General features: G+C 37.9%; 3 protein-coding genes across 4 annotated transcripts; 1 reads left to right on the forward strand and 2 right to left on the reverse strand.

Moving 5' to 3' along the window:
• The first annotated feature begins 1,538 nt into the window (after positions 1 to 1,538).
• On the forward strand, positions 1,539 to 10,714 carry LOC148065946 (uncharacterized). The gene is made up of 8 exons (XM_087808114.1): positions 1,539 to 1,674; positions 2,575 to 3,587; positions 4,662 to 4,725; positions 5,560 to 5,631; positions 6,332 to 6,573; positions 7,709 to 7,739; positions 8,142 to 8,831; positions 9,402 to 10,714. The coding sequence occupies exons 1-8, from the start codon at positions 1,605 to 1,607 to the stop codon at positions 10,382 to 10,384; spliced, it is 3,165 nt and encodes a 1,054-aa protein (XP_087664240.1). The 5' UTR covers positions 1,539 to 1,604; the 3' UTR covers positions 10,385 to 10,714.
• LOC148065947 (uncharacterized) lies at positions 5,136 to 7,609 on the reverse strand. Its single transcript, XM_087808218.1, has 2 exons — positions 7,478 to 7,609; positions 5,136 to 6,575 (listed from the first exon to the last, which is right to left on the reverse strand). Exons 1-2 carry the CDS (start codon positions 7,542 to 7,544, stop codon positions 5,518 to 5,520), a joined length of 1,125 nt encoding a protein of 374 aa, XP_087664344.1. The 5' UTR covers positions 7,545 to 7,609; the 3' UTR covers positions 5,136 to 5,517.
• Positions 10,715 to 10,793: 79 nt separating the features above from the next.
• On the reverse strand, positions 10,794 to 25,102 carry LOC148065948 (flotillin-2a). Of its 2 annotated transcripts, none has more exons than XM_087808213.1 (11): positions 24,941 to 25,102; positions 23,688 to 23,769; positions 20,179 to 20,269; positions 16,582 to 16,705; positions 15,606 to 15,724; positions 15,407 to 15,520; positions 14,274 to 14,393; positions 13,984 to 14,198; positions 13,728 to 13,911; positions 13,462 to 13,611; positions 10,794 to 12,174 (listed from the first exon to the last, which is right to left on the reverse strand). In XM_087808213.1, exons 1-11 carry the CDS (start codon positions 24,987 to 24,989, stop codon positions 12,124 to 12,126), a joined length of 1,299 nt encoding a protein of 432 aa, XP_087664339.1. In that variant the 5' UTR covers positions 24,990 to 25,102; the 3' UTR covers positions 10,794 to 12,123. The 2 variants fall into 2 exon arrangements, with proteins under 2 accessions (XP_087664339.1, XP_087664340.1); XM_087808214.1 differs by lacking the exon at positions 20,179 to 20,269 and adding an exon at positions 20,601 to 20,691.
• Between the last annotated feature and the right edge of the window lie 741 nt (positions 25,103 to 25,843).

Consider the following 25,843-nt stretch of genomic DNA (forward strand, 5'->3'; position numbering starts at 1 on the left):
TATTTGTGTAAATAATTCTTTAGTGTATTGTTTGACTCAGAAACTTATTGATGGACTTTTAAACCTCGTTTTGTACTCGTAGATCTGTGACCAAGGTTGAGCAACTAAAATCTCTCTCGGGCCAAATGACATAATGCAGCCGTCAAGCTAAAGAAAAGAAGGGATAAAAAAAAAAATGAGCCTTAGTTGGATGTGAAAACTTTTTTTTAAGTGAGTTGACAAAAAGGATGACATGCTCTAAGTCATCCTTTTTGAAGTCATTGATGATTAAGAAGTTCTGATTCTGATTAAGTTATATTTGCACAATTTCAACCTTTATTTCTCGTCATAAAGTTATTTATCTCCTCTACCTTCAACACTTCTGCACATCTTTTGCAGAACATTTTACTCATGAATGATTTTGAAGAAACTTTATTGACTGAACAAAGTATGACATTTTTTTTGTTATTTTCTCTATTTTGAAATCTTGAAAATAAACAAAATTGTGTATTTTTTATCAATTTATTAAGAGGGACAATAAATACTTCCACAAATGTCAAACTAATAATAGTAGTAAGAAGGAGTAAAAACAAATAATTGAAGTTATAGTTTAAGTAGAATTACTTCTAAAAAAAATGAAACGAAAACATTAAATTGTTATCGGTCTTTGATCAAGATAATGGTCTCGCTCTGACATCACAAAGACCAACTGAACCAGTCTAACTATTCCAGGGTTAGACAGTTAATTATGAATTAACCATAACATAACTTAACGCCTTTAAAATTGTTTTTTCAGAAATCGTGTTCTGTCATTTCCAGTTAATTTCTGACGTTTAAGGGTAAATTATATTTATACATAATATATAACAAATTTAAAATATTCAAAACATTTATTTATTCTGTTTTTTCTATATTGCACTATTTTTAACTTATTAATATTTATATTTACTGTATACTTTTATATACATTCAATCTATGCAATATTTAAAACATTTATTTATTCTGTTTATTCTATATTGCACTGTTTTTAACTTATTTATATTTATATTCATACTTATATACATTCACTCTATGCTGTGTTTCTTTAACGGTTGCCAAGCAACGAAATTCCTTTGCTAGTTTCACTGCCGTGTTTTTTCTGTGCAATGACGATTAAAGAAAGTCTAAAGTAAATGTTGAAAATCAATAGTTAAAGTAGTGATTTAGGGAATTTAAAATGGCGCATCTTATCTACATTCGAATAACACAAGTTATTCGGCCTTTTGTGGGCAACAAAGTATTATTGATTTTAATTAATATACAGTAAAAGGCGACCTCAGGTGGTGATACTAGTAACTGCATTGTCGTGGAACAACGCATTGTTTCTGCTCGATTCATATTATGTCTGGTTTTATGTACAAACATGTTTATTAGGATTATTAGGAATTGTTATTATTATTTATTCTAATGTCGCTAATTTGACGATGGCTTCAGCGGAACTGTTTTTCTCCGCCATTTATGCTACCGGAAGTATAAAAGTGTAACACAGGCGGAAATAGTGGGACAAAGACGAAAAAAAATTGAGCTTCGTTTCCAAAACATCATCATCGAGTCTCGTCTCTGGATCTGAGGCGGATCCACGTCCGATGGAGAGTCAGGACGAGTCTGACGGTCAGAGTGAAGTCCTGGATCCGGACGTGAAGACGGAACACAAAGGTCCAGAACTAACGTTCCTGCTCTTGGACGAAAATCATTAATGTCAGATAGTTTTTACTTTTAGTTTGAGTTTAATCTTCTTTTTTTCTCCAGTATCTGAGGTTTTAATCCACGTGGACTGAATGTCACGTTCATTTTTAAACATGAATACGATTTTTTTTAAAGGTTTTCTCTGATTTTTAAAAAGGTTTTCTCTGATTTTTTTCAATTATTAAAAGCAAACATGAGCCTCTTAAAGTTCAACAAAAAAAACACACTTTCCAAAAGGTCCAGATAATGAAGAAGCTTCTAAACTAAAAACTATTTTAAACAAACGTCAAACACATTTTTAAACCGTTACATTTGCAGTATTGAATTGTTTAAATATTTAACTGTTTTTGTTAAAAATTGAATTAATAATTTGTATATTGAGAGGCCGATTTTTTGGGGTTTTTTAAATAATAAAATTCATATTGTTGAATATTTTGGATATTCTAATTACAATTATTCATTTATTACATTTTTAAATGTATTTCAAACTTTTTAAATTCAACATACAGTATTTATATATCGGTGCAAATAAATGTTATATTGAAATTAAATGGCTACTCATTTAAAAACAAAAAATGAATTTTATTTTATAATTAGAATGAGAATTTGGGTAAAAATTAATTAATTGAAATAATTCATTTCGATTTTTTGGAATATAAATTAAAAAACATAAAAACAAATGCAACTTTTCAAAATAAAAAAATAATAGTATTTAGTATTTAATTATATTAAATATAATAATAATAAATAAATAATAAAAAAAAACATCAATATTTATATTTATTAGATTTTTCAATCCCATTTATATCCAAGATCAGGACTTTGTTCATTTAATCAGTGAGTAAGTAAGTTGTGTTCGTGTCTCTGCAGATGACAAGGTTCTACTCGAGGACGAGGACAGGAGCTCCAGTCCTGACCAGGACGAGCGAGAACATGCGCACATCAAAGAAGAAGAAGAAGAGGAGGACGTCTCCAAGTTGCCCTTCAACATCGTCGTGGTGCAGTTTGACGACGAGGACCAGTCGTCGCAAAAGCAAGAAAGTGTTAAAGCGGAGACCGAAGTCAACGACTGCGAAGGAGAAAACACACCTTCTACGTTAGAGGCCGACGATCACGACGCCTGGAGAGACACCGGCGACTCTCGGTCGGGTTCTCGAGTGAACTCCGTCGGCGAGAAGAGCGACGACTCCGACGACCTGTCGTGCGACGGCTGCGGCCGGTTGTTCACCTCCAAGAGAGGCCTGACTCTGCACAAGAAAACCTGCAGCGGAGAATCTCTGTCGTGTTTGTTTTGTGGCAAATCTTTTACCCAGAGAGGGAATCTGGAAAACCACATGAGGATCCACACGGGAGAGAAACCATTCCAGTGCTCCATATGCGAGAAGTGCTTCAACCAGAGGGAACATCTGAAAGCTCATTTGCGAAGTCACGCGGGCGTGAAACCGTTTCGCTGCTCAGAATGTGGAAAGTATTTCACGGAGAACGGGAGTCTAAGGACGCACATGCGGATTCACACCGGGGAGAAACCGTTTAGCTGCAGCATATGTGGTCGATGTTTTAACCACAGAGAGCACATGAAGAGGCACATGAGAATCCACACGGGGGAAAAACCCTTCCGTTGCTCTCAGTGCGGTAAGACTTTCACCGAGAGCGGGAACCTGAAGGCCCACATGAGGATCCACACGGGCGAGAAGCCTTTCAGCTGCTCACAATGTGGTAAATGTTTCACAGAGAGCGGGAATTTGAAAGCTCACTTGAGAATTCACACGGGGGAGAAACCGTCCAGTTGCTCAGTTTGTGGTAAGGCTTTCAATCAGATAAAGAATCTGAAGAGACACGAGAAAATTCACACATCGGGGAGCGTGTCGACAGCCAAAAAGTCATAGAAAGAAGGTCCTCATATATCAGATATTATACGTCATGTGTGGTCAGTAACTATTGATGTACACGACTTTTTCAAGGTTTCCCACAATATTGCATTTGAACACTTTTTGTGTGTTTTTTGTGAGTGATTTACTTGAAGGTTTCAGTATTTTGTGGAGGCAAAATATTCATTCATACTTAAATTGTGTTCATGATAGTTTCAGATCTTGTGTCACTGTCTAACACGTTTGATGTTTTTGGCCAAACGGTGACAACAACAAAGTTTAATCTCTTCACTTTAACAGTCAATGTCGTACGAACCAAAGACATGATGTTTTGACCACAGTATCCTTGAGCTCCTTTATCAAACACTATGAATGTATTTTAAGTCTATCATCAAAACCAAAAATGGACACGATTATCGGATGAATCGGATCATCATTGAGTCGTTTAATCTCGTCGTCGAAGCCACGTGAACAAACCGGAACCTTCTGAACAAGACTGAAGGAAATACTCACACATTTCTATTTTTCAAGGCATTTAACACTTTATACATCAACTATGACTGTTTGTATTTATTAGTGCTACGTTTTACAGTTGCTACTGTCAACCAACTGTCATGAGGTGACTTTGTACTTCACTAAATAAAAACGTTTTGATGGTTTTGTTTCTCTGTCGAGAATAAGAAGCCTCTGGAAAAGTTACAGGACGATGGGAGTCACTGCAGACGTGTCAATATTATATATAAGTGTTCGATCACGGGTTGTTTGTACGTTTCTTTTGAAACGTTTCATATCATGTTCATGCATTAACTTCCTCAATAAGAAGATTTTTTAAAAACAAAGGTCAATAAACTGTTAAATATTTCACGTTTCATTCCTTTTTGGCGCTGATATAAAATGTCAGAGTCAGGATGTATAAAAAAAGAAATCAGGAACAATTTTATGGAAATATAAATTAAAATATAAATTGATAGTTGACAAACAATCTTAGTCAACTACTACTAATCTTAATATCTAGTCGAATAAGGATCACCTGCTTTAATTTAATATTAAAACTCGGTTTAGACTCTTATCGTTCCTTTCTTGCCTCAGTTAGATCCACCAGTATTACACGTCTCTTCAGAGCTGATAGGAGCAACAGTGCTTCAGGTCTCCGGTTGGTGTGGACAAAACCTACCTTCAGCATCTGCACCGTCATGTTCTTGTCGCTTCCTGCCTCTCACTTGCTCGAAATCAGTCCATAGTTGGCACCTCTGCCACCTGGACCTGCTCTTGCTTATAATAATAATAATAATAATAATCTCTAGTTATATAGCGCCTTTCTAGACCAGGGTCTTATGGAAAATATTTAATTATTGCATTAATAAAACAGCAGGATTGGGATTCTCTGAACACCCGTTCAACTACTAATATTTAACGTCAATGTTTAAGCTAACAAATGATGCATATAAATCGAAAGTTCAGTTTGCAATATATAATATTAGTTGTCATTTCTATTCTTATATTATTTAGTTTATATATTTTGTGTATTTTTGTCGTGTATTATTTAATTTATTTTATCTTTTTTCCATTTACTTTAAACGTGTATTTTAAACCAGCACCAGCAGTGTAGAAATGTTAGCCTGAATTTCACAGCTTTGTTACACTTTGATGATTAAGAAATACTGATGAAGTTATATTTGCACAATATAAACCTTCATTTTCTCTTCATAAGGTTATTTATCTCTACCTTCAACACTTCTGCACATCTTTTGCAGAACATTTTTACTCATGAATGATTTTGTAGAAACTTTATTGACTGACGCAAGAGTGAAAAACTGTTTTCACACACCAATCTTCTTTTAATGCATTTGTATTTTGTGTAAGTGTTTCCTCACATGTGAACGCACCACTAACACTGGCTCTATACATCTTTTTATTATGCTTTGAAACATTCATTTTCAGATTCTCATCCTATTTCTTCCGTGTGACTTCTCTTATGTCTCTTTAGATCTTCTCTCCGATAATAGCAATTTCCACACTTTGAGCAAGGGAACGGTTTTTCTCCCGTGTGGATCCTCATGTGACTCGTCAGATGATGCCGTTGATTAAACGTTTTTCCACATTCTGCGCAGCAAAACGGTTTCTCTCTGGTGTGGATTCCCATGTGTCTCTTTAGGCTGTTTTTCTGATTAAAACCTTTACCACATTCCGAACACACAAACGGTTTCTCGCCGGTGTAAATCCTCATGTGCGTCTTCAGGTCTCCTTTACGATTGTAACGCTTTCCACAGTTCAAGCAGCAGAACGGTTTCTCGCCCGTGTGAATCCTCACGTGGTTCTTTAAATGATTCCGCTGGACAAAACATTTGCCACATTTTGGGCAGGTGAAAGGTTTCTCCCCCGTGTGTGTTCGCAGGTGTTTTTTTAGATCTCCTTTATGATTGAAAGATTTCCCACATTCTGAACAGCGAAATGGTTTTTCTCCTGTGTGTATTTTCAAATGAGTCCGTAGATGTCCCTTCTGAGCGAAGGATTTCCCGCAAAAGACACAAGATAACGGTTTTCCATCGCAGGTTTGATTATGAAGAGTCAGTCCAGACTTGGAGGAACATTTCTTCCCACAATCAGAGCAGACGAGGGATTTGTCGTTCGTGTTATCTCCGTCTTCACTGACGGCGACTTCATGGTTTTCCAAAGCGTTCGAACCAGACTGAGCCGCGTCCCTCCAGTCGTCACTTTCATCTCTGTCCATTTCTGACAAGAGTGACCCGGAATCTAAGCTGCTCTCCGCACCTGGTTCTCCACCATCTTCTGTCTTCAGGTGTTGAATCCTGCTGCTTTGTGGAAGCTCCTCCTCTTCTTCATCATCTTCATCTCCTCCCTTCTTTACGACCACAAGACTGAAGGGAATTTTCGTGACGTCTTCCTCCTCTTCTTCGTCTTTTACCTGTGCAGGTCCGGGTTCATGCTGGTCTGGACTGCAACTCCTCTCTTGTCCTCCAGGGAAAGTCGGCCGCTGGAGGTCTGTTGAGATAAATGTGCTCACGAACATCAACGCTTGGTAACGAAGAAAAATGAATCAATAAACACAACTTTCACATTTAACATCAATCAACACTTCTTTTTATTTATTTATTTTAATTTGGATCCCTCGTTTCACATTGGAGTTTACGATGTGATATGATTTGAAATTATACAATGATCTTCCCATATTGCGGAAATTTAGTTGTCACATTAGTTCACAAAAAAATATATATAAACAAACAAAATATATTGAGACTAAAAAAATAAACAATAAAACCAGTAATAATAATACAAAAGCAATATAAATCAGAATGATAATGAAAAGCATTTAAGAACAATAATAAATTAAAAATTATATACAACAATAAACATTAGTGCACGTAAACAAGTACAGAGGTGGGGAGGGGAAGTTAAAAACTTAAAATTAAATATATTATCCTATATTATATCTCATTCCTGCAGCGATGATGAATTATTCTAGAGTTCAGTCAAATTCATTAAGCAATAATAATAATCTTTCCTTCTTCTACTTACATAAAAGTCTAGAAATACACATTTATTCCTGTGCAGATATTCTAGGAACTCAATGATATAGGAAGTAAGCAGTAAAGCATTTGTAATGTCGTTAAAATACAATATTTGTTTTTATTCCTTCACTTTATAAAGACCAGATCCCACTGTATTTATGTGGACATTTAGAAAATGCAATAAAATAAAAGTTTTAGCATATTAAACTTGATTTTATTACTTGATTTTATCCAAACTTGTCCCTCATTTTTTGCTTGATGGCCCCTCACGACTGCCACAGTATAAAATGTGGCCCCTGAGCCAATTTTATTTCCTTACAACTTGTATAAATGACAATATGAACAAGACTTCAAACAAATATATTTCGTGCGAACCTCGCCTGTCTGACTGGACTGCAGTTGTTCTTCCAGATCGTCGTCCAGTCTTTTCTTGTTCCTCCATCACTGCCACAATTTTGGGTTTAGAACCCGAGCCTCCGGGACACGGAAGCGCCGTGTGTGTGTGAGTGTTTGTTTACTTCCGCCGGTGTCACAGCGATAAGTCTCCCCTCTCCTCCTCAAATCACCGATTGCTGTTCCGGATCCATAAAAGTGTGACACCTTTAGATAAACAACATGGCGGCTCTGGAAAAAGAAGGTTCGTCTGGGCTTTTGTTCTGAATTGGTCCCAAAAAAATGTTTTAATCCTATACTTTTTTCTTAATAGTTATTCTCATTATTTATTAGTCTGCGTTTTTAAAAATAAGAGTTAATAGAACGAAGAAGACGCGAGTTGCTGGGGGTTCGGTCGGTAACTCGACCATGGGTTCGAACAAAGGCAGAAAACAGATAAAATGTCCGATCAGAATAAAGGCTGGTTCTGTAGATTTTTGTGTCGTACATGTTAAATGTTTGAAGATATTTGGTGCACTTGAAGTGATTATGTTTGGCCACTTTAAAAGCTTGTTATCACCAGGAAGTTTTTATCGTTTTGTTTCCTTAAAGGTCAAAGAAAAGATGACGGGATGGATGTTTAGTAACATGTTGTTTTCATCTACAGGAGAAAACTCTCAGCAGGGATGGAGCTCCAGTCTGGACCAGGAGGAATCAGAAGTTCTCCATATAAAAGAAGAAGATGATGATGATGATATCACCAAGTTCACCATAACTCGCGTCCTTATCAAGAGCGAAGGCGAATCGGACGAAGGCGACGCGTCACCACGGTTCGACCGGAGACGAGACGAACCTCAGACCAGCGGCTCGTCTCATTACGTGGATCCGCCGTCCGACCACGAGGAGTCGACGTCTTCAGAATCTGAATCCGACGCCGAAGAACTAGAGGCCGGCAACCAGAACCCTGAGGAAAATCCCGGAGTCTCCGTCACCGATGACAAGTCTCTGACCTGCTGCGACTGCGGGAAGATGTGTTCCTCATGGTCCGGCCTGACCAAACACAGGGAGTCCTGCAGCGGGGGTCCTCTGTCCTGCCTGGTGTGCGGGAAAGGCTTCACTCACAGAGGAACTCTGAACATCCACCTGCGCATCCACACGGGGGAGAAACCGTTTAACTGCCCCATGTGTGGGAAGTGTTTCAATCAAAGACAGCATCTGAAGAGACACATACGGACGCACAGCGGAGAGAAACCGTACTACTGCTCACTGTGCGGGAAGCAGTTTATGGAGAGAAGAAGTCTGAAGGCTCACATAATAAGCCACAGCAGGGAGAAACCGCTCGATTACTCGCAATATGGTAAATGGTTATGTTTTATTTTCTTGCTTTCATGGTTATGAGTATAGGTTTTGGCAAGAATATAATATATTACAACAAAATTATATATTGCTAAACTGGGGGAAAAAGGATATATTTGTAGTATTTTCGAGTACTTGACTCTGGTGTTGCAGAATTTACAGACCACATGACTCTTGATGAATTCTTAACTGCTTTTATTTGTTTTGAAACCAAAATATGTCCAAACATCAGCTTTAAAAGCTCCTTAAGGCAAATGTATCCTCTCGTCCTTAGTCACCCCAAGTATCTTATTGGATTTCATTGTTCCTTTAACTGCTGAGGACCTACAAACACCGTGAATATTTGCATGTTAATTGTAAATGTAAAAAAATGATAATTTTGTTGAAATTTTAACCATTAAACAACTATGATAAATATACAATCATATGGAAGTAAAAACAAAGTTTTATATCGATCAAGTGCTGTTGAAAATCATTGTTGAAAATGATTGTGATGTTTAAGTTTTGCTCCCCTAATGTGAAGCATGTCTATGTATCCCTTGGTTTTTCAAACCTCTCGTTTGTCCCACAGATGTCCAGCAGATGCTGATCACAGAAGGTGCGTCACCCGAGCAGGAGGACTCCAGTGTCGACCAGGAGGAACCAGAAGCTCTACACATCAAAGAAGAGGGCGATGTCTCCCCGCTTTCTTTCAGTCCTGTCCGTGTGAAAAGTGAAGACGATGAAGATGGGTCCTTACAAGTTCATGATGGAGAGGAGGAGGAAGATCTCAAAATAGAAGATGGTAAAGCCAACAGTGGGGGACCGACTCCGTCCAGCTACTTGGATCGGGATCAACATTTTGAGCAGCAGAGGTCACGCTCCTCTGAATGTGACACAGATAACAGCGAGTCGGCCTCCAACTCCCTGGACAACCCAGACGGTGACGAGAAGACCGACGAGGACAAGTCCCTGACCTGCTCAGGATGTGGGCGACAATGCTCCTCCAAGTCTGGTCTGACCGGACACAAGAAAACGTGCAGCGGAGAAAAGTATTTCACCTGCCCGGTTTGCGGAAAGTTCTTCACAAAGAAGGATAACTTGAAGGCGCACATGAGGATTCACACCGGCGAGAGACCGTTTATCTGCGCACAGTGTGGCAAATGTTTCAATCAACGAGAACACATGGTTCGACACATGCGGATCCACACGGGGGAGAAGCCGTACGGCTGCTCACAGTGCGACAAGAGTTTCATCCAGAGAGAGGATCTGAAGAGACACGAGAGGATCCACACCAGGGAGAAACCGTACCCTTGCTTGGATTGTGGGAAATGCTTCACCTCTACAGGCAGTCTGAAGAAGCACACTCGAATCCACACGGGAGAAAAACCGTTCAGCTGCCCTCAGTGTGGCAAATTCTTTAATCAGAGTCAACATTTGAAAAGACACATCCGGATTCACATGGCAGAGAGAGAGTACCCGTGCATAGATTGTGGGAAAAGTTTCACCACGGTTGCTAATCTGAACACGCACAGAATGAGCCATGCAGCTGCGAGTGCAACTATGAATCATTAAGGTTTTTTTCCAGGAGAGGAGGAAGGTTTTGGTTCTTCTCCCACCGACCCAAGACTCTACAATTGCTGCAGTGTTTAATTATTGAGACATGATTTTAGCAGCAACGAACTTCAGTGATAAACCATCCCTACAATTATGTCATCGTTTGGATGAAGGGAATAAAAACGTGGTGGAGTCTGAGCCGCATGTGAATCGTCATGGTCGGTCAATTCAATATATAACATTGTTGGTCTTTGATGTCGATATTCTGGACATGTTCATAGCAGTGAGCTCCCAGGAAGAGAAGCTTGTGTTAAACTGCATGTAGTGATGAATCTTGAAGAGAGAGCTGATGTGAATATTATTTAGACTGAAATAAAACCTTGGACTAAAACGTGTGCCTAAGTATTAAATAAGGTTTAACAGCTGGTGATGAAGTAGAACATTTATTACACTCAAACACAGGATAACATGAGATCCGTGGATACGACGCCATGCGGGACCAGCGTCCACAGGTCGGTGTTACATGAGAAGTCACGAGAGGAATCCATACTAAGATTAATCGACAACGAACAGATTGAAGATGACAGTTAAGGCATAGATATACAGGTTTGGTCTTCACACACGCGTTCTCTCACGCACGACACGACACAAAGCGAAAATAATGTGATTGACACTTTTTCTTTTTATGGCGAAATACAACAAAGCTAGTTAAAAAAAAAAGAAGAAAATCTTCAGTGTTACTTTCTGGCCTTTTTTTTTAATAATGTTTATTAAATCATTCTTTTCTTAGTGCATAGTGAAATAAATCTTTCTATAGCTGCTTAGAGAAAAATACACTTCTAGTTTTACTGACTGGCTGAAGATCAACAGAGATGAGGAACAATTTAGTAGCGAGTATGGTTTTCCTGAATTCTCACGGAACCCTCTCAGCATCCTGGAACTTTTCTAAACTTTAAAGACTTTCAAGAAAAAAGACTGATTGTAACAGATGGAATTGAGGTGAATAAAAACGTTCTCTTCTCGTTCCGAACCATCCACGTACTGTAGGGATCCCACTCAACAAGACAAAATCAAGCAGATGTTTCAAAAAATCGACTCGAAAGCCGACTCGAACGGCTAGTTTGTCACGTAAAAACGATAAAACACGTATAAAAGTGGTAAAACATTCAAACTGGCATCCGAGAGAGCAAACGGTTAAAGCTCTGACCCTGAGCGAGAAGCTCTGAGGAAGTCCCGCGTCATATTCTTAAGGCTAACGTTTGTGTGACTCTGTTTTTTTTTATACTTTCTGAGTGTTATACTTCAAAACATGCACGAAGAGTGACAGAACATTCCTGTTAGTACGACGGCCACGACGGTTAATAGCTGGAGATTTATATCGTTCTCGTCTACGTCACACAGTGATATATATATATATATCTATATATTCATTCTCTCTCGGAGGAAAACTAACCCATCGTCCTACAGGATTGGGCACTTGAGTGGTGAACAGGCACTGCACATGGAGACGAGAAGCAACAGAACCGGAGGATGTAAAAGCTCTTCACGATCATATAAAGCAGAGAATACAGAAGGTCGTCCAACTTTCAGGCTGATAAACAGATGGACCCTGATGTTTTTAGAGTAAAAACCTCTCCTCGGGGTTGAAGGTGTCGTAAAAAGAAATCATAGAAATTGAACATGTAGTCTGGTCCTTCAGGATTTCTTGTCGAGTAGTAGTGGTCCGGGTGTGGTGGTGGGGTTGAGGCAGAGTGTGTTTAGACGGCGACCTGGCTCTGTTGACCCACCATCTTCTGTAGCAGAGGGATCTGGGACGAGGGAAAGGAACCACAAAAAAGTGATGAGTCATAAACAGACACATTTAAAGTTTATCTCTAAATGGTTTCGAACCAGCAGTCGGGGAGAGAGTTGATATGTTTCAATATTGAAGTATTTTTGTATCAATATTCAAGAACAATGTATTGTTTGTGTTGCAATTAAACTCATGGTCAGTAATTACACTGCAATAGGAACAATGAGATCCAGAGAGATCACATGATAACTGAGGACGAGAGGATACAGTGACTCCAGCAGCTTGTAAAGCTGATGTTTGGACATATTTTGGTTTCAAAACAAACGAAAGCAGTTACGACTTCGTCAAGAGTCATGTGATCTGTAAATACTGCAACATAAGAGTAGAGTACTCAAAGATTACTACAAATATATCCTTGTTAATACAGTATCACTATATATTGTAATATATTGTATCATTGCCCTATTACTGTTATGGGTGTTCTTTTACCAGATTGTTGCCAATACACACTTCTACAAATAACACAATGTTAATTTCTACAGAGACATTTAAGTACATTTTTTATTTGTTTGTTTTTTTTATCACAGAGGACGAGAGGATACAGTGACTCCAGCAGCTTTTAAAGCTGATGTTTGGACATATTTTGGTTTCAAAACAAATGAAAGCAGTTACAACTTCGTCAAGAGTCATGTGGTCTGAAAATTCTTCACCACCAGAGTCAAGTACTCGACGATACTACACATATATCCTCGTTACTACAGTGTCACTATATATAGTACTTATAATAAAGTAATATATTGTATCGTTATCCCTGTATTTTGATCAAGATTCTTGCCGACTAGTCGAGGGTCAAACCAAATATTGACCCCACAGGGACATAATAGTCTGATTTTCATGTTGCCCTTTTTATTGAAGCTCAATTTATCTTAATTATCTCAAACAAAGTCCAGTTTAACTCTTATCCATCATCTCTGCTACTTAACTTAAACACTGACCTCTTTACAGGTCAACATATCAACACATAAGAATCTTTATGTAAATTAAAACCTTTTAATTTGTGCTTTTTCTTAAATTTCTTGTTGCTGTTGAGTTTGTGTCCATGTTGTCTTGACTTTTTAAATTATATATTTTTTACTGTGTATTGTTTTCAATTGTTAAAACGCTTTGTGACCCTGGTCTTAGAAAAATCTTTACTAATAATAATTACTTTCTGGCCATTTTAATAGAACCATTTGGCCACATAAAAGAAACTGGCGGGTCAGATTCAGGCCCCTAAAGACCGAAGACCATGATGGAGTCTTACCTTGGTCAGGTCGACACCCGTCAGGGCGTTCACAGACACGGGCAGCTCAGCCAGGAGTCGGTTCACCTCTCCGGTGACGCGGCTTCCTTCTCCGCTCAGGATCACGATCTCATTGGTCCTGGCCAGCGGCGCCGCCACCTTGCCTGCGATCTGAAACAAGACTCTGAGATTAGAAAAACTTCCGACAAAAGATACATTAATTGACTAGTTTTTACACATTGAGGTTTGTATGTTTATGTCGTCGTGTTACTGCCGTGTTACCGTACCTTGGGCAGAGCCTCCAGCACCAGAGCGGTCTTGGCGGCCTCGCCGTACTGCATGTACGCGTCGGCCTTCAGCCTCATCTTCTCGGCCTCGGCTTTGCCCACGGCCTCGATGGAGGCGGCCTCGGCTTCACCGATGCAGCGGATCTTCTCGGCCTCGGCCTGCGCCGTCAGCACCTTCTTGATCCTGGGAGGAGAAACCACGGTGAAGCTCTTCATCGCGCCCTCGAGATGTTTGTCATCCAGACCCGACACTCACTTATGGCCCTCGGCCAGCTGCTGCATCTTGTAGGCTTCGGCCTCGGCGGGTCTCTTCACCGTCGCGATCAGCACCTTGTCGGTTCGGTCGATCTCCTTCTCCTCGATGGTGATCTGCTTCTTCCTCTGCACCACCTCGATCTCGATCTCCTCCAGTCGAATCTTCTGCTGCTCCTTGGCCGCCTGCAGCTCGTACGCCAGCTGAGCTTCTGCTTTCTAGAGAGAGAGAGAAAAACACTTTCTAGCAGAAGCTCGACTTGTTGCTGAAGCTGATCTGAAGCTTTCATTCACCTTGGTGTTCACTTCCTGGTTGAAGGAGGCTTTTTGCATTTCTAATTCACGCTTGGAGTCGGCCATCTTTGTGTCAGCGAGGAACTTCACGTCCATCATTTCTTTCTTGCACTCGGCCTCCTGTGAAAGTACTTGAGTTACTCACAACATAAGCTGCACTAGATTACTTTAGGGCATAAGAAAAATAAAATGAAAACAATTCTACCCAGTTCAGTATATCAGCGCCATCAGAATATTGCATTCTTGAATTCAACATTTAAAATGTTGAAACTATGATTTTTTTTAAAGAAATTAATTATTTTTCAAACAATTGAATTCAACAAGTTACTCTTTGAATTTTTAATTATAGAGTTTGATTATTAAATTTGAATATTTGAAAAAGAATGTCTCTAAATTGAATATTAAATACAAAAATATTGGTGTAATAGTCCAAGCAGATGATACAAGCAAAACATACATTTCAATTAAGTTGCTCTGAACTTCTTTTGTAACTCAAATTATTGTCAAGTCATTTATACATACATTAATACAATAAAATCAACACGAGCCTTTCAATATCGATTTTTTTTAATTAAATTATTCCAAAATATATGTATATGTCACAACATTATGCTTAATAGTTATTAGTAGTAATACATTTCTATTACATAATTAATTTTTAAATAAGGTTTTCTATTTGAGATCAAAGTTTGTGTCAAGGTTTTCATTGTAGTTTATTGTGAAAATAAGAATAATTAATAAGCTCCAGCACTCATTTATCTATACTTTTTTATTTAACCATTGTCGTCATTAAATCAGTCGAATATATGTTATATGAACAACAAATGCAGAAAAAGTTGATGATTCATAATCATGAGCAGCAAAAAGTAGACATTTCGATTGCTCTGAAATCTTCTATTTCATCACGTGAGAAGGCAGCCAAGCAGCATCTAAGCAGGGTACGAGGATCTACATTTGATTCCATTCATTTTTTGTATTAAAATACATTATGACCAATAATATGATCTATAATATGATCTAAAATAGGACCGAAAGTCTCCATGGCTGGTTTTCCTGATTAGTTATCGAGATCTATAATACATTAACAGAGTCTTCCTTAGAGGCAGGAATTCCTTTTTAAATTGTGAACCTACCCTAATGCCAGCATCTCTCTCGGCCTCAGCCACACCGATGTCTGCGTCTCTCTGCACGGCGGCGGTCTGCGTCTTCCCCAGCGAGCTCAGGTACTCCACTTTATCGTACACGTCCTGTCAGGCACAAACACGAAGATTAAATATTAAACACGATTTTCCACTTTGCATTCGGAATCATCGGAGCTTCGTTCCGTCTCACCTTGATGGTGAAGCTGAGGATCTCGATGCCCATGCGACCCACGTCCGGTGAGGCCACTTCTCGCACAAGAGTGGCGAACTTATCTCTGTCCTGGTATATCTGTTCCACCGTCAGTGTGCCTTGAAAATGAAAGTTGATCAATAAAATGAACTGAAACAAACACTTACATTATAACTCTAAATCTGTTTAAGCTTTTGTTTGCTGAATGCATGAAAAAAAACAAAAATGGCAGAATATATTATATAAAAGTTATTGATCTTTTATTGATCTGTGATTACCATTTTCTTAAATGATGACAATTGTTTACATTATTACAGATCATAAGATAATGAAATGTATTTATCCAACCTTCAAGCTCAATCGAACAAGGGGCCAAAACAAGTCATGGACAGAAGAAGATGTAATGTATTTCAATCGAGGAGATTTCGATTGTTTTTATTCTTTAGAATAAAATCATTTAATTATCTTTGCGTCTTTTTCTTCACAAAAAATAATATATTTTCTTCATCATCAGTTGTACTTTGATCTCCTTGCCCATAAACTTATCTTTAAACATTTTTATAGGTCAACAATTTACTGAAATGCCTATTTATCTACTTATTTAAAGCCAAACATCTGTCGGCAACCACATAAAATGATCAAAATGGGAATTAAAAAATGAAATAATATGACTTAAAAGTTGGTAATATATTGAACACTGTGTTATCTACGGGTCAAGGTGACCCAGTGGCCCTACAACTAATGTGTTTGTGGTATCCCTCGTGTTGTCTCTGGGTAAATGTGAACATAAAGGCTTCCATAAATACATGGTGGAGGTAAGGTAAGGTAAGGTAAAACTTTATTGATCCTGAATAAAGAAATTGGTTCAACAACACAAGGGTTAACTAATGTAAACAAAAGCAGGACATGGAGAAATAATAAACACCTGCATAAAGAACAATGAATAAAATGAATCAATGTATTTTCCTTGACCCACCGAGGATGGCGCGAAGGTGACCCTCGAGCGTCTGGAGGATCACACTCTTGATCTCTACGACCGTCTTTCCGAGGAACTGCTCGCAGGCGTAACCCAGCAGCTCGTTCTCCGTCATCACCTTGACCTGGCGTCGGAGCGGACAGACGAGATCAGATGAACACACACCCGGGTAACGTGGAACAAACAACAACATCCTGACTGTCTAAACTAGTGAGTATATTCCACAAACGTCTACTGATCGGTTAAAAATGAATCCGAAAAAAGGAATTGTAGTTTTTAAATGTTGTGTGTAAAAAGGAAAAAACAAAACCTAATAGCATCATCATTACCGGACATTAACATCAACAGCGATGTCGCTCCCTATGGTCGGCCTCAAGTGAATTATGAAGCGATTTGGAAAAGGACCAGATACATTTAATCAGCCTCTTATTCAATGGGCAGCAGGAAATATTATCCTCACAGACTCTGCCGTCTTAACCCGATTATATATTCAAGAAAAAGATAGTGGTCTTGTGATGTTGAAAACTGTCGGTTACTGCAATAATTAACCATGAATCTGCCTTCATTGAAGGAGTTTTAGTCAATTGAAAATGATAATAACATACGTTTGCCTTTATTTTCCTTTAAAAACTGAAGTTTTTCACAATGATATTGCAATTCAAAGTGGTCCAAGAAAGAAATGCTGCGTTCAACCGTAACATCCACAAATGGATAAAAAGGGTTAACGCTGTAACTGCCGCGCCAACAGGTGGTTCCTAATATTAACCGGGGAATGTCACTCCAACCACATTCCCAGTAATTGTGCGATTAGAGCGTCTGGCAGAACGAAGCACTGCTACTTGACTGTTTGCCATTTTTAGACCAGAACAAACTGCTTTTAAACTAGACACGAGCAGATCCACCTTCTTTCTTTGAACCACTTTTGGTTGCATCAAACTTTAAGATCTTGCAATTATAGAAAACAAACTTTATTATAAACTTTATTCCCACAAATCCTGGCTTAAGTTAATCTAAAATTAAAACGAATGTTAAAAATAAAATGTTAATTTTGCAACAATGATGGCCATAAGAAAGGCAATATTTAGAGAACTGAAGATAACGTAGATCATTTTAGAATCCGATCCTTTTCCAAAGTAAACAGAACAGAAACCAGTAACCATTAAGAGACGAGATTCTGAACAGAATTCAATTGGGGCTGAAGGAGAAGAGGTGAGCTGGGTCCTCAGGCGAGTGGTCACACAGTTTATTGCAACATGCACTCCAGGATGGAAAACAACAAAAGAAAATCGTCAAAGGAAGATGGAAGTCATTCCCACGAAACGTGTCGACAAACGGAAGACGATGCAAGCCAGACAATCAAGCAGCAGACGGTGAGACAACAGCTGCCACTCCTGACCTAAATAATCCTGTCTCACTCCACCTTTTCCTCATCTCTGATACTATGAAGTAAATGATACTATTGGAAAACGTCAAGCGTTCCAAATTCCTTGCATTTCAGTAGAGAGAAAAAAACATTAGAGCGAGAGATGGAAGAAACAAAAAGAGAGAGACGAGAAGAAAGAGTTGAAGAGAGACAGAGAGAAAAGAAAGGGGGTAGGTGAAAAAGGGAGAAAAAATAAGAGAAAGGGGAAGAAAGAGCGAGAGGAAGAGACGGATCAAGAGTAGAAGAAAAGAAAAAATAAGAGCGAGATAAAGAGAGGGAGAGAGAAACAGGAAGTGAGAGAAAGAGATACAGGCCGAGTAAGAGAGACAGAGAAAATAAAAGAGAATGAAAGGGATAGAGAGAGATAGAAAAAAAGAGGGGGATGAAGAGAAGAATTTGAGACACCTCCAGGGCCCCTCTCCTCTTTCTTAGCTCTATTCAGGGAATGTGTAGGATTAAATAAATGCATGACTAATTACTCTTGCAGAAGATTTGTACACATGTTTTAAATCATGACGACTTCTGCAAGAATCCTGACTGTTTTTTTAACAAGTTGTTGGTCGTTTGGACACAAAAGATCCACAACATCTTTTCCAAAAAAGAAAAAAAAAGGGGCGCCTGAGAACTCTTTACTGTGAGAGTGAGCAGCTCGTCCAAACACTGGGCCCATTGTCAACATGCGTGGAGGGGAAACACGGACAGAAACAAACACGGTCACTAGTAACAGTGCAGCCTCGTGGGAAGATAAAAGGACATGCAAAGGGTAAATTAGTACATTTAAAATAAGAAGAATTAAAGCTTTGGTCCGTTTAAAACTAACTGTAATGTTACAAAGTATAAATGTCTGAGTGCAAACATATGTTTGTTTTATTAAATGATTAACAAGAAGGTTGAATTTAGAGTGAACGAGTGAGGAAAGCATTCCTGTCCCGATCAATGCTACACTGTATAGACAACTTGCTGTTCTCAGTTACAGTCGACTTCATTTAAATCCTCCAAAAAAAATGGTTGCTGCTGCAATAATAAGTATTTCTTATTGTCACGTTACTTCTGGCCATTATATTGTCTGCTTTCAATTCCAGCATTTTAGCAGCTTCCACCTGCTCTTCACTGACCATGAGAGGTATTTTACTTAAGTTTATAATAAAAATAACTGAAGGGTTCAAGGATATCAGTTGCTAAAGCCTTTGAGTTTATTAAAAAACGGTGCAGGCCTCGACTGTAATACAAATGTGCTGGTTTGTAAGAACATCCGAGAGGCAAAGGCTTGAATAAACAGAGTTGTTTGGATTTATATGAAGCGTAGAATGGATCGATATCTATATCTATATCTAGATATAGATATCGATAGATCTTTCATTCAGGTAATGAATCGTATTTTTGATGGTCTACCATAGAATGTGTTTACATGGATTTTAAAAGTTTGATTTATGTCAAATCTAAGCTTATAATTGGAGTTTTTACAATAGAGTTAAATAGCAAATACCTCTTAAAAGGCAATGTGTGAGTAGAGACTTGTAATAAACATGTTCTGTTTCTTACCAGAAGTCTGCATATAACAATGGTGTCAAGAAAATAAAAATGCCTTAAAAATCAATGACACAAGAGGCCAAAATATTTTAAGCATGCAAGTCGTGGTGCTGAACAAAATGTACGTTTTACTATTACAAACTGTCTGTATGAGTCTAATTTATTGAGTTATTTTAAGACGGAATCTAAATTAATTATCTTTGTATTTGTTCTGTCTCACCAAACAATCAAATCTCTTTCCTTTAACATCAGTTTTACTCTTACTTGAAGTATAATTTTGGACATAGATTATCCCTGTTACTTATATTTTGTTAAAAACTGCCTTCTTTTTTTTTAATAATCAGTATAAACAATAATATACTGTGATTATAAGCAAAACATGTGGTGGGCCACATAAAGGCCTGATTTTATTCTGACTTAAATCTTAAGAGTAAAATGGAGCAAGATTGAAAACAGCAGTTGTTACAGATGCATCATGGGGTGTCTATCGTCAGATCTACAGGTCAGTAAAAGGAAGAAAAAAAAGAATATTTTCCTCATCTCCCACAGAGAGTCATTGAAAAGCAAGAACGTCGGGGCAGGTTTAGGAGGGTTAGTGGAGTCTGACTGGCATTCCTTGAAAACAAAAAGGTGTGGTGATTTACCTGTGCCACCCCAGTGACAGTAATAGCTACACCCTCCGCTGTCTCTACATCATCACACTTGGGCTGCAGGGTCATAATCTCAAGCGTTATCCTGTGAAGAATGTGAAAACAAAAAATAAAAATTGACATGTTCGGAAAGGGTAAGGAAAGTAAACGGAGGGAGGGGGATCAGAACACAAGGAAAATAAACAGGACACCCATTCACCCAAGGACTCCAGAACACCTACAGAGTGAAGTCAAAACCAAGACCTACTTCTCCTGACCCAGGAAGAGTTTGTGAAATTGATTTGAGACGTCGAGTCTCACTTAATGACACCGAAAAGGTGAAACTTAAGCATGTCAGTGCGAGCGCTCTCAGGTAACATCTCCATCTCCCGCTGGAGCTGAGGCGCGACGAGGGTCTTCACAATTGAATGCATTACCTGAGCCACCCCTGTAACATCCAGGGGGACACCCTCCGAGGTTTCGATATTCTCACAGCGACACAGGATGGTCATAACTTCCAGAGACATTCTAGGCAGGCGGGCAGGATGGAGGGAGCAGCAGAAGCAAAACAGTCAGTTTGACAGCAGCTGTTAGGAATGTCAGTAACCAAGAGGAAGGCAAGGGGGGGGCACAGACACTTGATGATCAATGGTCAATTTATCTTCGCAAAAATGTCATCCTTATAAAGAGTTGAAACACTCACATCAATAACATCAAATAACCCCAAGGATGTCTTGTATATCGAGTATTAGGGTTACCGTTTTTCTTTTAACATTAAGAGATTAAAGTTGTATAATTTACGCTCATGACGACAATAAATATGAATCTTTCTTTATCTTTCTGTGTTCATCTGATCTTTTATTTCTTCTTTTAATTTCTTAAGATATTAAAGTAATAAACACAGAGTTTTCAAGGGATTAACGATGCATATAATACATTTATTGCAAGATTAAAATAGTTGAAAAGTTAAAAATTATGAGATTCATTTATTAATAAGAGATTAAAGTTGTATACATTACAGTTATTTACTTGATGTTGAAGTCGTACGTATTCCTTTTATTAAGAGATTAAAATCATATATATTCCATTTATTACGAGGCTTGAGTTTTAAATATTATGAAATCATATATAAAACATTTTTTACGAGAATAAAATTGAATGCACTACTTTTAAAGTACGTGGTTAACGTTGTATACATTATGTTTATTACAAGATTAACTCAATATGTTTATTGCAAGACTCAAGTCATGTTTATAACATATATTACAACATAAATATCTAGTAACCCCAATACTAGTAATGTACACCATAAATGCAGGGCCAAATGGTTATTTTAAGTCATTTATTCTAACCTTTAGCTCACTTAAACTATCACGTGTTGTCTGGTAACACTTAAATATTTTAACAAGATGTTTGTACCATAAGCATTATAGAAGACCTTTATTTTAAACCACTTAAGAGTTTACCGTGTGGCAGCATGTCCCACCAGAGGCGCCGGTTCTAGTTTGTTTATACACTTATATTCTGTAAGTACAGGTTTGTTTGCTTTTAAACATACGCGTTGTGTGAAATGTCAAGATTTGGATTCATGGTTTACTTCCCGAACTCATCTTGTTAAAATACTTATTTATGAAGACACTTCATAAATATTTTAATATAACATTGCAGAGAAAACAAACTCTCAATTTCTTGCTCTTTCATTATGACATGACTGGAAACACACCACGTATAGTGAGAATTATCTAAATAAAACAGTGAATAACAAAGCTGTACCTCATCTGTACCTTATTTTCTAATGTAATTTCTGCCATGAGTTACCGGCAGGAAATAACTCTCACTGGGCGTCTCTTAAAGGGAAACATGGCTGTAGATTTGTTTCCTCTGTGACTCCGTCAGATTTCAATGTTTGAGATCAAACAAAACCTTTAAACAATCTTTACACTTCAGTTGAAAGGCAGTCTGGCGGGTTTGTTTACGGGGATAAACGACAAGGGTGAACATCCCACAGGTGTTTTATTACAGTAAACAGGGGCCTGTAACAGTTTTCTTACCAAAAAAACACACTTCTTTAAAAAAAATAACAGCCATGCCTGGATTAGTCTCCTCCGCCTTTTACACAAGAGGATCAATAAGTCACCGGATATTTACATAAAAGCTGCATCACTGGTGGGAAGCTTCCAGTCCGTCTCTCTCTAAGAGCATCAAATGGAATGTAGTTAAATACTCATTTCTAAGTGGATTAAATCCATTCCAAAAAATGACATGACGTGGCCAAGACAGACTCTCTTTTATCCTGCTCTGTATTCTGCATCATGATGTGTGTTATATAATTTCCAAGAAAACGGTTATTTATCTCTGACGTATCACAGATATAAACACAAGTCCATTTTTCCACTCACACCCCGAAGGTCACAGCTACAAACATAAACGCCCCTCAGATCCTGTTCTGGAGTCTTTCTAGTTTGAGAATGTTTAATTCACTCGTGTGTCAAATCGACTATACACATACATCAACCATTATCGTTTCCTTGCAACCAATGGCTAAGAAGTGAACTTAATTGGAAATGTGTAACCCGATACACGGAGGGTGGACGGCGGCGAAGCAGGCTGGTCACGCCAGAAGAATGAAGCAGTCAAACATTGACGGATAGATAGACACATTGGAGATGGTGAGTTTAGTTAGAGAGAGAAAATTGAAATGTTTAACAGCAAGTCTCTTCTAACTATTTAATCATTGCCAAGAATTTTAAGTATTTATATACATTTATAATTACTTTTAGTTTGGCATTTATCCTCATGTTGGACTGAGTCAAAACCAGCAAAATGGTCCATAATTTCTATCAAACGTTTAGAATTACAGAGGCTTGAGGAGCCTTAAGATTTAAATGACTGAAACTCTAATAAATCTCTAACAGTCTGATTTAAACGACCTCTACTGGTTCAGTTTAGTAAAGTTATTTTTTTTAACTTTAGTTTACGTATTGGAGGAAAGGTTTACATAAAGAAGATTAACCTCAAATATGACAATGTACTTTTTAAAATACATCCCCTCCTTGTTTCCTGGAGCACATTAAAAACCCACACATTTGTAACGTCACTTCTACACACATTAAACCACATTCATAGATAGTCTGCAAATGTTTTGTGATAGGAAAATACACAGAAAAGCAATGTTTGTCATCCAAGAATGTTGACTTAGATTCATAATTTTTGTTGAAGTGTTTGCAGCTTAAATCAGAAACAGCTTTATCATCAGTAATGTACGAACAAAAGAGGATTTTTTGAAGCAGTGAAAAAAGCAAGCCAATCATCAATAAAACCACATTATAAACAATAATTATAATACATAATGTTTATAATACCAAAAATAAAATCATGGAGTAATTATTATTTTACAATAAGCATCATAAAATCCTAGTGTGTGTATGTATTTACACTCATCGTTTTTCTTTTGTCGTATAATAGTTGTGTCTGTTTGTGTTGCGTACGAGTGCGACTGTTAGATGAAAGCCACTAGATCTTACCTCTGGATGTCAGAGATGAGCCACCAGGCCCAGGACCAGCCACCCACCACATACGTCTTCTGGTCAGAACCACAGCAGCCACCTGAAGCACAATATACCATGAAGTCAACAGTTCTAGTACTGAAAGAATGTAATCAATGACATAGAATATATTGATTAAAACGTCAGTATTTCATTGAACCGATCCACAGATTTCTAACACATTTAAGGAACAGTTTAACGGTGGGTTTGTGGTCATTCTTATATATCAGACATGTTATAATGGCAAAACAATGAGGTGGCCATTTGGAAAAGGGGTCCAACTGTGACCTCCAGCCGAACGCCATTGTCAACTCAGACTCAAGACCTACAGAAGGGATAAGCGCAGCACCCCCTCTTCTTGCAGTCGAAGCTTAGCACCGGAATTACTGGCATTCCTGACAGCACTAGAAAGAGGAGGGGCTTGATTCCGCAAAACCAGAGCTGACACAAGTGTGACGCTGGTTCCTTTATACGTTTCATAAACATTCCTAATTCCGCTTTAATAACCACTTCTCTAGAAGCCAAGCCTACTGTTCACTTAGTGTTGGGGCGACGTGACTAATACAAGCATGATTTGAGAAGTTGGACTTTTATTTCTTCCCTCTAACAGAAACAGAGGGATCAATAAAGTTTATCTATTTCTTTCAAATACTTGGACGTTGAATCACAATACATTACAGAGGCTTGAGGAGCTACAAAAGAAAAACGATGAGTGTATATGTATATATATATATATATATATATATATATATATATAGTAAAAATGTTTAAAATACTATCTATATATATATATAATACTACATGATTTTTTTTCTATAATTTTAAAACGTTAAATTAAAAAAAAAACATGAATTGGGGTGCACTGTTGTAATTGATATTTTGAATAATCCTGTATGTTTGAAGCTCATTTTATGTGTTAATTTTTACGTCAATAGAATTGCTAATGTTGCTAGCTAGCGCTAGCACAGCTGTTGGATCTTTATTTTGCACCAAATTAACAGGTCAAAGTTGATTAATACCCGGATGAACATAATCATTTTAAACGAAAGTAAACAATGAAAGCATGCGTTGTTTAGAACATAGAAACCCGACTGAAAATGAAAAAGAAATTAGGTATAAACATATAGTTTCGGAGGCGTTAAGTCAATCTAATGGGGGGTTGGGGGATGTTAGCTACAGGCGGCTAACAGAACACAAAATGGGGGCAAAAAAAAATCCCCAAAACATCGTACCTGAAACCACCAGCGCCTCGTTCGGTCCAACTGTGTGACAGTTTCCCATTTTCAGTTCGCGAACGACAGTTTTCTCGCAATATAACGTCGTTTTAAATCGTGTATTTACTCGTTTTTCCTTTGCGTAAGCAGACGCGCTCCCCACATCAGCTCTCCACGCCCCTGTCAATACACAGCACACAGCGGTTGGAGTCTCAATGTGTTTCCGGGAAAACAAACATTTATCAGAATAAAAGCACAGCGATACCGGGAGAGTAAAAGCTCAATTGTGGTTTATTTTGTGTAGATTTGTGCCAAACAATTTAATTTGTTGTGAAATTTAGACCATTGTATTCTCTATAAACCAGTGTATTCGCTATAAATCATTAAACCAGGTAGAAACCTTCACACATGTTGGGGGTTTGTTATCATTGCGGGTCTTTCCCAGCAAGCACTGCAACACAGTGCTCTCTAATCTCTGGTCTATATAAACTCGTAGTATACATACAACAATATAGTTATTTCTATGGTTTTAATATCATAATTACATACAGTAGATCAAAGCAAAAAAAGTTAAATAAATATTCAAAATGTATGATTTGTGTCTGTTGTTAATATTGTTGTATTGCTGTTAGTCATGATTTCATTATTATTGTTTATTTATTTCTAAAAATGGTTTATGGTGTAGTTGACGTTAATCTTTTTTTTTTTTATTGTTTTTTATGAAGTATATATAATTGTTTATCATTCTTAAGATCTGCTTGTTATCTTTCTGCTTGTAATAATCATTGTTAGTATAATGACATTTCTCTTTAGGCCATAAATGCGTTAAAAGGTCGCGGGGGTCAAACTCGAAAATGAATGGGAAACTTACTGAGCCTTGACGTTTGCCCCTCATGACTTCTCGTTATCCATCTTATTCTA

This window comes from Callionymus lyra, chromosome 14 (assembly GCF_982586985.1).
Source record: "Callionymus lyra chromosome 14, fCalLyr1.hap1.1, whole genome shotgun sequence".
Lineage (NCBI taxonomy): Eukaryota > Metazoa > Chordata > Actinopteri > Syngnathiformes > Callionymidae > Callionymus > Callionymus lyra.